This window comes from Parasteatoda tepidariorum, chromosome 1, assembly GCF_043381705.1.
Source record: "Parasteatoda tepidariorum isolate YZ-2023 chromosome 1, CAS_Ptep_4.0, whole genome shotgun sequence".
In the NCBI taxonomy this organism is placed as follows: Eukaryota; Metazoa; Arthropoda; class Arachnida; order Araneae; family Theridiidae; genus Parasteatoda; species Parasteatoda tepidariorum.
The window spans coordinates 4376280-4389012 of NC_092204.1; the positions used below are offsets into that span (position 1 = coordinate 4376280).

A 12733-nucleotide genomic window follows, 5' to 3' on the forward strand; every position below is an offset into this window, starting at 1 on the left:
AGAATATTATTCAATAAAATTTTAGGTTACTTTGAATTTTCGATTTCCTAGAAATGTACTTTTAAATCGTTACTTTTTTTGTTTAGTACTTGTACTTTTACTTGTACTTTTTACTCGTTACTTTTTAAAATAAGAACTTTTTACTTTTTACTCGTTACTTTTTTTAAAAATACTTGTACTTTTACTCGTTACTTTTCAAAAGTAACGTTGCCATATATGGATATATGACACTTGATGTTAATACGGTTTTTTACAAATATTAATTAGTTCATTAAATTTAATTAATAATTAATTTTAATTTTATATGGGAGAAAAAAATTGTAATTATTTTTATAAAAAATAACTAAAATAAAATGTTTCTATGTTGACCTAAGTAGAAATTGACTTAATTTTTTTTACATTTCTTGTTTTCTATATTTTTATAAATCTTACTAACATATTGTATTGTTATTAAATTTTTTTTTGTTGAATAAAAGCACTTTTATTGTGCTTTTATTCACATTGCTTTAAGCATTTTGATTATTTTGAATCTCTTTCCCATCTCTGAGTGGTTCATGCTCTTGTGCCTCAGGTCATTGGTTTGATCCTCTAGCCAGTGTGTATACCACTACAATTCCAAATCTTTAGTATATTAGATATGTTAACTAGATTCTATGTCAGGGTACCTTTACATAGATGAAGATTGACATTGTCGATAACTACTATCCCCACATAGGTGACCTCCGGACATCATATGAACATGCCTACCTTAACAGAAACTCCCACTTTGATTTGAACACACCTACTTCGATGGGTGATCCGCAATGAAAAGTTCACTTGCTACTTGTGACTGCAACATTATTCACCTTGTTACTACTCAGTTTCGCCTGTATGCACTCGACTGCTAATAACAATGCAAGAGCGAACACGACTGTGATCTTAATACAGCTCTCCCAGCTTCTCACAAAACAGTGTATCAACTAGTGGTATCCATTCATCCAATTCTATCACAGATAAAAATTCTGGTGGGGGAGTACTGTAGTGTACCTACCGCTACTAATATACAATTCCGAATCTCTAGTATATAAGACATGTTAACTCAATTCTGTGTCAGGGTACCTTTGCATTGCAGGTTGACATTGTCAATAACTTCTAACCCCTCCCCCCCCACTGGGCAAGCTCTCTCAGTCGTTCATCCCTTTAATGGGTCGATGAAATGAGTACCAAGCACTAAACACTGGGGGTTCCGTGTTAGGCTGACCACCCAACTCGAACATCTGCTCTTGCACTCCAAACCCCAAAGGTCAAGAAAACTGAGATGGGCTCAGTAGGCTTTGGCTCTCTATCGACTGAGTTTAATAAAAATATTACAGTTAATTAAATGATAATACTGTACAAATTAAAAACTAAAAAAATATCTTATACCTTTTCTACTCTTAATTTCTAACCATGAAGATTATGGTAATTCTTTTTTGCTAAGAAACTTCTTTTGATTTTGTTTCTTGCCTGTTATTCAGAGCAATTAGAAGCCTTTTTAAGCTTCTGATAATTTTCATAGTTATTGTTATTTTTTATATGCATTAACAACAAAAAAAGCTTCGTACCAGTAATTAGAAAATTTTCTAAAATCAAAAACTTAATTTTTAAAATGCTTTAGAAGTTTAACCTAAAATTTCCTAAAAGGACGGAAATTTTGTTTCAATGGAGATGTCCACAATACAGTGAGTCTACTTCCCCCTCAGAGTGTTATTATTTAGATATTGTGGGGATAGGAGTTGTCGACAAATTCAATCTTCTTCTATGAAAAGGTACCTTGACATAGAATCGAATTAACATGTCTTATATACTAGTGAATTGGAATTGTACTTTTGTAGTGGTAGATACACTACAGTATTCCTCCCAGAATTATATCTGTGATAGAATTCGATGAAGGGATACCAATAGTTCGTTCATTGTTGTTTTGTGAGAAGCTGGGAAAGCTGTACTAAAATCACCGTGCTTTTAAATGCTGATTATGAGAGCTGTATTAAGTTCATGATCGCTCCCGTGTTGCTTTCAGCAGTCGAGTGTATACAGGCCGATGTTGTGTGTGATCGAGATTGCTCTAAGAGGCAGCAGCTCTAAGAGGGGGATGATATCGCAGTCACAAGTAGCAAGTCAACTTTTCAAAGTGTGCTTTTCTGTCGAGGTAGGCGTGTTACCATCATGTCCAAAGGTTACCAATGTGGGGAGAGGTGTTATCAACAAAGTCACCCTTCTTCTATGAACAGGTACCCGGTATAGAATCTAGTTAACATGTCCCATATACTAGTGAGTTGGAATTGTATTTTTGTAGTCGTAGACACACTACAGATATGATTAACATCCTATCTAATTTTTGTTTTTGTTGTTGCTTATCCTCTTAATCTGAAACTGCAGGACCACAAGAAAATCTGTAACAAAAATGTAATATTTGAGGTTAATTATCTATAATTTAAGTAGTTATTATTAATTTTAGAATATAATGAACTTCAGACTGAACCATGTAGAACTTCAGAACATAATATTTTCACTCGATGGTTGGTGTGCGTTTATGTTGTTTACAAATTTATACCAGCACAATACTAAATTCCAAAATTTTGTATCGATAGGTGGTTTGAAGTCTTGTCAAAATTTCCTAGAACTACCGTTTGTGGAAAGTACAAAAGAAACTCAACTTTTCCTTGTATTAAACCTACTGCCGTCCCTAAAATTGAAAATGTAAGTTCACTTTTTACTCTATATAATCATTATCGTTGCTTTTCTTGTTCATTTTTCTCTTTTTTTTTTATAGCAGATTTCAATTTTATCATTAAATTAAAAAAAAGTCATAATGGGGATCTGGATTTTTGAGAAAAAGATTTAAGTTTTGTCTGACAGTTCACAAGCTGTTTGAATATATGGTATCTGGATAATTATGATAGACTTTTGGCATATTGCAAACAAACTGTTAACTTATTATTTTTCAATGCTGCTGCTTAATGAATACATTTACATAGTTGCCAACTCAACTGGATTTTCCAGTAGACTACTGGATTTTGCCAGTTTCTCCTGGTCTACTGATTTAATGAAGATTCTCCTGGTCTACTGATTTAATGAAGATTCTCCTAATTTTTGTACATTTTAGAAAATTCTCTAAAATTGAGTAAGTTTTCTAAAAAATCCCTATTTAAATCCCTATTTTTGTACAGTTTATTGTTTGCTTGAATATTTAAATAATTATTACTAATACCTAATGAAGCAGACCTCAAGAAATCAGTTCAAAACTTTTTTTTTTTGTTCTGAAATGTTCAGTTTATTTTTATTCAGAACTCTCTTTTTAAATTAATTAAAAAAATCTTTTAACTGTCTTTGATGAATTAAATGCCTATTAATATTCAAAATTATGAGGAAATGTAATGCATAAGATTTTAATTATATTTAATGTCTATCCTAACAGGAAAATATTGTAGTTTTTCTATTTTAATGACTATAAAAGTCCCTAAAATTCCCTATGTGTAAAATATTTAGTACATTATGCAACAATTATCATGAAATTTATATTATTTTGAAACTCTACTTGATTTTTTCCTATCTATGTTGACAGCTATACATTTACAATTTTATTCTAAATGTTTTCATTAAATGGAAGTATTTTTTGTACATTCACAATTTTATTGTTAGTATAAAATTGTGAATGATCTTACCTTACTTTAAAAGTTAAAAATTAATTATTTATTTATTTTTCATGGACGTAATCAAACTATTTTACTATCTCTTACCCTTTTTAAAATTCCAAAGTTATAAATCTATGAATAAGTTACTGGAGAAATTATAAAAATTTTAAATTAATGTTTCAATCTTCTTTTTTTTCAATGGTATTTTTACTGTATATAGTAATAGTTAAGCAAAATGGTTATGTCTTGCTGTCAATTTATAGTTTTGTAACTGATTGGAGAAATGTTATTGTTTTATTTCTTGGGGGAGATTTTAACCCATCTTAAAAATATGTATAGTATAATAGCTGTACCGTTACCAGCATTTAAAACTAGTATAGTGTATCCAATATAGCTCACTCCAGAGCACAGTGATTGCGTGTGTCCTCTTAATATATTGTGTATAATATATGCAGGGAAACACAGGGAATTTTTTTCTTCGAGATTAGAGTGGCAACTGTGTAAAAAATACCGCATATTCTAATATTTTCAAAACTGTATATCTTTGTATATCTTAATATATTGTGTATAATATATGCAGGGAAACACAGGCAATTTTTTTCTTCGAGATTAGAGTAGCAACTGTGTAAAAAATACCGCATATTTTAATATTTTCAAAACTGTATATCTTTGGATTTTTTTCTCCAGGCAGATGGAATCTAGGTTTTGTGAAAATTTACAGTGATGGGCATCTCGCGTGTCTTTATTAAACATAAAAATATAACGTCTAAGCCTTCAATGCCTCTCTGGGTCAAGATCCTGTCTGTTGTAGAATATTTTGTTTTTAATGTATATGAATAATATCATAAATCTTGATGAAAATATTTATCTCTAAAAAATATAAATATGCCATGTCATGTGATCTTATTTGTATATCGTTGGAATTGAACAAAGAATTCTTAGTTGCATCAGTGCCAGTCTGTGAATGAAATACTCGTATGATAGTTTTGAAATCTTTGTTAATAATTGTTTTGCTATAGCCTGCAGTATGGCTTCCGATTTATTCTTACATATTACATTGAGTCAAAGTCTTAATTAGTCTTAATTATTTAATTTACTTAGTAATCTAATAAAAAGTGATCATCAGACTATATCTTTGACCATACATATTGATCTGTTTTTTTAATTTTTATTCCTTTGTTTTTAGAGTGTAAATAGTGTCCACAGCAGAAAAGATTCAGTTGATTCCAGCAATAATTATACTAAGCACAACGGATATGTAAATAGCTTAAATAGGAGTAATTTGAAGCAAAATTCAAGCATAGTCTTTGATCCAGAGGAAGATGTCTACCCGACTAAAGACACCAACTCAACACTCATCACCAAAACTCAAGAAAAACTTCTCATTGCAGAAGGTAACACCATTTTATATTATTATAATCATTTTTCTGCTGTCTATTTAGGGCAGGGGTATGTCCAGGGTAAATTTACTTCCTTTTAGCGGCACCATCCAGGGTTGGTTGATTTAAATAATCAAATAAAAAACCATTTATTTAAATCAAATAATTTTTTTTATATATATATATTGATTTAAAAAGTTAAGAAACAGTGTTTTAAATTGTTGATACTTTTATTATTTTTTCTTAGTTTTAAAATTTATTTTAAATAAATTGCTGCATAAGTTTTAAAATTTATTATTGCTAATCAATTTTAGTTAAAGAAATTACTTTCTTTCTTGGTATGTGATAAATTCCAACACATTTCAAATAACATTTTTAAAAATCTTTTGATTCTTGAGATTGAAAGTACGGATTAAAGTAAACATTTAAGTATTTTTTTTCTCATAATATGCTTACAGTATCTTTGACATAATCAGGTTTTCTATAAAGAAATTTTGTGAAGTTTTTTTTTAATGAGTTTATAGATTTTTAAAATTTTTTTAAACTTATTTATTTTGATATAGGATTAAAAATGAATATTTTAATATAAAAATATATAGATTAAATATTTATTTANCAGTTAAAAACATGATATGGTGTCAGTTCCACATTAAGACAGTTGCCACAGTTTTGATATTTTCTAGTCTTATCTGTAGAAATTTTTATGTTTTTATGATGTTTTGTTCTTAGTCTGATGGGAGTAGTGGCTGTCTTCCTATCGATGTCAAGATTAGTTATTTGATCGTGGGCTTTGATTTTTAAAGGGGTGAATAGTCTTGACTTTGCAAAAGCATTTGCATCTGCCAATGTAGTTGGGATTGAATTTTGATTTAGATCTCTGGCATTTTTAGCCAAGGAATCAAAATATATAGATTAAATATTTATTTATTTTTTGATGAATAACTACATTTATAAACACAATCTGTTACATTTATTTTGTCATTTTAAAACTCAAGAGAAAAAAAAGAAATCACAATTTTAAATTAAAATTATGGTTTGGTAATTGAAACTTTGTTTTAATAGTTAAGGAATTCTTTAAATTCTCTATTTCATCTAGTCTTTAAATTTCAATCATTCATTTGCTTCAAAATAGTTGCTATGCATTCAAAGCTATGTATTGTAATAAAAAATTGTTTTAGGTACTTAGAGCTTCTAAAATATTCTTTTAATATAGTTTTAATATTAATTTAATTTTTATTAAACATTTATAAAGTTTTCTTAGTCATAAATCAAAGTTCTTACAGTGTATTTGTATAAAAATCAAAAAAATCTGATTTAAATCAAAAAATCTGATTTTTTATTTTTTTTCTTCAAAAAGAGTCAAAAAATTACGAACACTGTTTAGCGGTACCATCACAAATTCAACTTTAGGAAAAATGGTAGTTTCACAAATAAAAAAGAAAGTTCTCATTGCAATCTATGGAAAAGAGGAGCTTTTATGCCAGGTGTCTTTTACAAAAAGGTAGCACGTGTATGGTCAGATAGTGCAATGTGGTAATCCTAGCCCATCACTTACACCATAGTTTTTTTTAACGCTTAGTTTTGTAAAATAAAACGACGATGCTCTCCCTCTATAAACTTTACAGGAAGTCAAAATTTCAACATTATATTCTACATATATTCTAACAAACATTTATTGTTTTATGAACCATTTTTTTCTCTGTGAAACTTTTGTCTGTATGACCCAGTTGAAAATGTTCTCATAATTAAAATAACTTTTAATATTAGTACTATTAAATACATGCCTTTGTTAAATTCAAAAGGAAATTTAACTATGGACAATGATTTTTATGCATTTAGAAATTTTGATATCATGAATGATTTTTGATTATCATGAGGAAATTTTGATATCATGATGACCAGTCATGAATGATTTTTATTTGTAGTGACAATTTTTGAAATATTTTATTACATAGCCCTATTTTTGTGTTGATTTTTGAATTTAATTTTTAATTTTCACAAATTTTGTTTAAATTTTCACAAATAGGTACCTCTTAAAAAACCTAGACAGACCTAGTAGGGTAAAGTTAGGGACATTCACAAAATTAAATTTTTTAAAAAAAAGACCTTTTTCACAGTAGTGCCTTTATGCTTGGGTACACCCGGGTCCTGAGAATCTTACATTTTATGTATTGTATTTAAAAAAACAAAGAGCCAAAACATTGCTTATACATTTTTTAAAATATATATATTCTTGTGTAAAATGTGTGCATTTTTTTTTCTATAAATAGGGATTGATAATCATGCATACGCCAATAATTTGAACCCCCCCCCCCCGGAAAACTTAAAAAGTCAACCGAAATCTGTTTTTCTACGTTAAAATGAGGTTTTTAGGCACTCAAGTAATTTCTCTATTCTTGTCCACCACCCACTCCGTTTAGTATTTATAATTAGTTAAATAAAGTAATAATTGAAAGAGTTTAGAATGACAGATCACAACTTTTAAACTGGTTATGTCGGATGTGTAAAGATATTTTGATAACTGACTTGAATAGTGTGACGAAATAATTCATACCTTTTTGAATTTTTTCATTTGTGAAGCCCTTATGATTTGTTAAATTTAATTATTTTATTTAGACTCTTGGTTTTGAAAATTATTTTATTAAAGATTGCAATTGCAAGACTGCAACTTCTCATTTCTTTTTTAAAAAATTTATGTATAGTTTAAAAATGCTTTATTTTATGTGATTGAGTTTTTGGGGTGATAAAAAGTTTGTTAAAATTATTCCATATCTTAAAAATGTTTTCATTTGTGTATGTGAAGTTTTTTAGTTGAGACCTAAAACATTTCTGTGCCCCGGGGGCCCTGCTTGCTATTAAAATGGCCCTGCCTTTTCACAAAACTCATAAATAGGACCCCTTTCACTAAGTTAAAGTTTATTAAAGTGTTTGCATTTTTAGTATTTTGGAGTTATTCTCTCGATTCATTTTTTTTTGTGCCCTTAAGCAATATTTATCAATACAATATTTATTTTTATTATTTACTGGTATGTTTTGCTTAAAATATTCTCAACGAACAAAAATATGCATGAGACACATTTTATATTTAAATTATATTTTTATAAATTAAATGAAAGATGGGTAATGTGTCATTACTGTACTGTGAACCTTACACACTTATTACGAAATTGTTACAGATATAAATTCATACATGTTCTGGTATATTTGACTGTCTATTTCAATATTTACATTCAATATTCTTAGAATAATTTGTATATTTTGTTCCACATATTACATTGTATGTGTCCTCCACTTTTGTGTAATTACTTTCCAAAATCCAAAAAGTATCAATAAAACACTATGAAGGTTTTAGTTGAATAAGATATAACTTCTAGGTTTCAAAGAACACACTTGATAATAAAGTTTAATTGTAGTTGCATTTCTTCTGGGATCAATAAGCATAATTCCTCCTTTTAAAAGACTGTGGGTGACTTTATTGAATGTAGTTATTACCTCTTGATTTCCTTTTAAGAAATTGCAAGCTAGTAAAAATGCTTTGATTTTTACTAAGTGTAACAACTTTTATAAATTATGGCTATTTTAATAAAGGAAATGAAATGACTTTTCATAGATTTTGTGAAAATTATCGTTTTGTAATTACTGTCCCTTCCTGAAATGCTCTGTACGGGGACGGTAATTACCAAAGGGTCTATAATTAATTTACTATACGAAAAACTTTTTATGTGTTTTTGTTGTTACATACGTAGACTTTTATTTTTGTCAGAATTCAAACAATAGTAAAAGAACATTATTATTTGACAATAAGAATATTGTTTGTAAACATAAGAACTTTAAATTTAATGCACATAAGGGTTAATTTTTTTTTTGTGAAAAAGTTAAGATAACCTAACAAGTGTTTAAGTTATAAATGCAATCTGTTTTGTATCCCAGCTATAGTTTTATTTATTAAATCAAAATCAAAACTTTGTAAAGTAAAGAAGAAGAAAAAATAATTTTAAAAAAATGTTAATCTTGCCATCAGCTCATACGATTATATCCGAAAAAATATTGTTTTCTAATATTGTAGCAATATAGCCAAAGCAAAAAAAATAAATAAATACAATAGTGTGAGGAGCACTAAAAATCGAAAAGAAAATAGAACTTATTAAGCAAAAAATGCAAAATAAAAGCAAAAGTAGAAAATAACTGCTATACATGATAAGAAAATTTTCCCAAAAATATTTATATTTTTCAGAAGAAATTCTTCAATAAAATAAAACTGGAATGAACCCCAGCTTTAAAATATTCGGAATAAAAAAGGGTTTTTGATGTGTATATATATGTTTTGTTCTCGTTATTATTACACAGAATGTAAAGGGTAAAACCCACAAGAGTCTCTTCAGTAATTTTTTTAAAGGAATCTTTTTTTTTATTTGGAAACTTTTACTTTGTTAATTAGTATAATATTTTTATTTATTCAATTTGTTTTTGTTAGGAATCATTATATTCTTAAGTTTTTGTTGTGTTAGAAAACTCATATGCATTGCAAAATTGAAAAGAAGAGTTTTTTGTTTCTTTTCATGAATGAAAGTTGCTAAATTATGTTTGTATTATTTTATTTCAGATAAGAAAAACTCTGAAAATGCTGTTGTTAGAAATGAAATGAATTGTTTAAGGTAAATTCATATCTTCATATTGATCTATTATTATTTCTTGCATTAATATGCTCAATTATTATTATGCCTGGTGATTAATGGCTTATCAATGTTGCTGAATCTTAAGGGTTTAACTAGGTTTCATTCTTTATCTTAATAATACACCAATCATATAAAAAATATTTTTCCGAAAAGAGTCTGGTTAGATGTAAAAGTTAATTTTTCGTTTAGTGACTAAATAAATTATACTATTTTCAATATTCTTTTGATAAACATGGTACGTAACGTTTTTAAAGGTGCTTATTTTGGTTTTTTAAAACCCCTTGAAGGAGGTTTATTGGAAGTTTTTAAAAAGTGCTTAATTTTCCCTTTTTGAAAATGAAATTTTTTCTTTACCTTGTCAATTTTTGCCTACATAGGCAAAATCGTAGTTTTCACATTGTTCTATTCAACGTTTTCACAGTTCATTTAAGCACAATCCATTTCGGCAGCCGGTCCGTAGCGTATGAAAGTGCCAATCATTTTACATGTTTAACTAAATACTTGGGAGTTATTGCTGTGCTAGATTCCTTTAGATTATTGCACTCTCATGTGCAACTCTGCTGCATTTTGCAAAATATTCTCAATTTCAGGTTTCATTTTCCACCCTCTGAAATCGAACTTAAAAAAATATCGCTCTTTTTATGGTGGCTAATATAATTAAGAAAAGAGTTCTTTGTCAAAACTAGTTATTGTATCATGATCATGTAAAGTCTTTGAAAATTATTTTGCATTTTGTTTATGTATATAGTGCATAGAAATATTTTTAGGGCTTAAAAAGTACTTAAAAGGTGCTTATTTTTTGTTGAAAGATTTGACTACACACTTTGATAAAGCTAGTTTATGGCTTCACAATCCTCCTGATCATAGTTGGCCAGACAGCCCAATGTGGGCCAATGCCATCCTCTAAAGATTTCACCATAACGACTTCTGATTTATGTTTGATCTCCAATTCTTTTTGTTAATTTCAAGAAAATCTGACTCCGCCGAGTCAGCCCATTTCAACCATGGCCTTTCCCGCTTTCTTCTTCTAGTGGGTCTAAAAAGCAATTTTTTTTTATCGTATTGTCATCACTCATTCGAATTACACAGGCCATCCAGTTCATTCTATTTATTTTCATGTATTTAATAATATCGGGACATTATAAATTTTGTACAGTTTAAAGTTATATTTCCTACTCCAGTTACTGTTTTCATTTACACCCCCAAGTATACTCCACAAAATTTTTCTCTCAAATATCGCGATACAATTTTCCTCCATTTTGTCATTGTCCGAGCTGTTAAGACTGTTCTGACAAGAATTTGTTAAATTAAGAACTTGGTTTTTTCAGTAAGAAACCTAGAATAGCGTCACAATAGAAACTACATATACTATAATTCTTTTTGGAAAGTTATTTTACAAGTTTACCTTTGCTAGTACTTATTTCAAACAAAAAGTTTTAGAGCTATAAGTTATCCTTTTACAATTATTTACAGGGTATCTGCACAAGTCATGAATTTCAGTGTTGAACAAAATTTGTCATGAAATGTCATGATTTTAACTATTTAAAAAAAAAAATCATGGAAAGTCATGGATTTAGTTTGTCGAAGAATCTAATTTTTAAAATGGAGTTTACCCCCCCCCCNCATTTCAATAAATAAATTTTTCACAGACACTGTTTTTGCTAATTTTATTTTTCTGCTGTTGTCAAGGGTTCTGAAGACATCCATAAATTATAAGTACAACTATAATTGGAATAAACACTTTCTGTTGAGAAATTTTTAAACTATTAAAATTTTTTGTATTGTTAAGCAAAATTTTTTGAAAGTATATAATTATTGCTTTTGAGATTTATCGTATGTTTTTATGATGGATTAAGATTGAAAGTCAGTAAATTAAAAAAATAATAAAGCAAATTTCATAAAAAAAACAATAATTCAATTAAATGGTTTGTTCATTAATTTGGTGATCGGTGCCTATATGCAGCATTTTGTTTCTTTTTTAAAATATAACTTTTCATACACGAAATGTTTTTTGTGTCTTAATGAATGTAATGTAAGAATATTTTAATGGAAATAATACCACGTTTTATAAAATTTCTATGATTGATATAAAATGGGTTAATTTTCTATCTTTTAAAAAAGAAAAAATATCTGCGCCGTATCGATTGTCGTTCGAAATTAAAAAAAAAAAATCACGATTTTCACAATTCTCTTTGCAATATTTATCAGAAGCTAATTATTTTATCGTGATTATTTAATGTTTTTGAATTTTATTGATTTTATTTTTATGAATGCGGAACTTTAAACAGTAGAAATTTTTTTTTTATTACTGCACAGATCCTAATTATGATTTTTTTTTTTTGGAAAGTGATTAAAAATATTTTTTGAGTGGTTAAAAAGTATTTAAAAGGTGCTTATTTTTTGTTGAAAAATCTGGCTACTCACCCTGTACGTAAGTGAAAAAATTCTAACTGTAAATAAACTGTTTCTGTATTTTAATAGGTGATATACAAAAGCAGATAATGTCCTGGTCTGAGGAACAGAATGGAGATATCAAAACACGGTCACTTCATAAGTCAGCTTCAGTGCCAAATGCAGCTGCTATCCTAAGAGAAGATAAAATTCTCATCAATTGCCTCTCCAATAAACTCTCTTCTGATTCTCTGGAGAGAAAACCAAGTTTCAGTCAGGTAACAAACTATTACTCAGGTACTCTCCGTCGAAACTAAACTGTTCAGTTCGATGAAGGTGGAGACGAAGTTTGCATTTAATCCTTATTAACCTTTTAACTGTCTATTTATTTTGATGATTCGGTTACATAAATTGTCAATTTTTTAATTCCAAAAGTCAAATGTTTAGTACAAAATAAATAGTACATAGTATAGTAATACATAGTGGTTAAAAAAATTGATACTTTGAATTACATCCATAAAAATTTAAAGGTTTTGTACCACTCAGCGTGGCAGAGGTAAAGTTTGCTTCTGGGAAGCATTACTTTCGAAAAATTTAAAGAAAAAAATATTTAATAATTTTCTAAAAAAATAAA

At 28.3% G+C, this 12733-nt stretch overlaps 1 protein-coding gene across 1 annotated transcript in view; it reads left to right on the plus strand.

Moving 5' to 3' along the window:
* LOC107457389 (protein outspread) overlaps positions 1-12733 on the plus strand; it is a gene marked incomplete in the record, with an annotated part of 145374 nt that overhangs the window by 101807 nt on the left and 30834 nt on the right. The window contains 5 exon segments of the mRNA XM_071188212.1: positions 2610-2718; positions 4840-5047; positions 9636-9687; positions 10678-10751; positions 12190-12377. Coding sequence (XP_071044313.1) covers positions 2610-2718; positions 4840-5047; positions 9636-9687; positions 10678-10751; positions 12190-12377 — 631 coding nt within the window.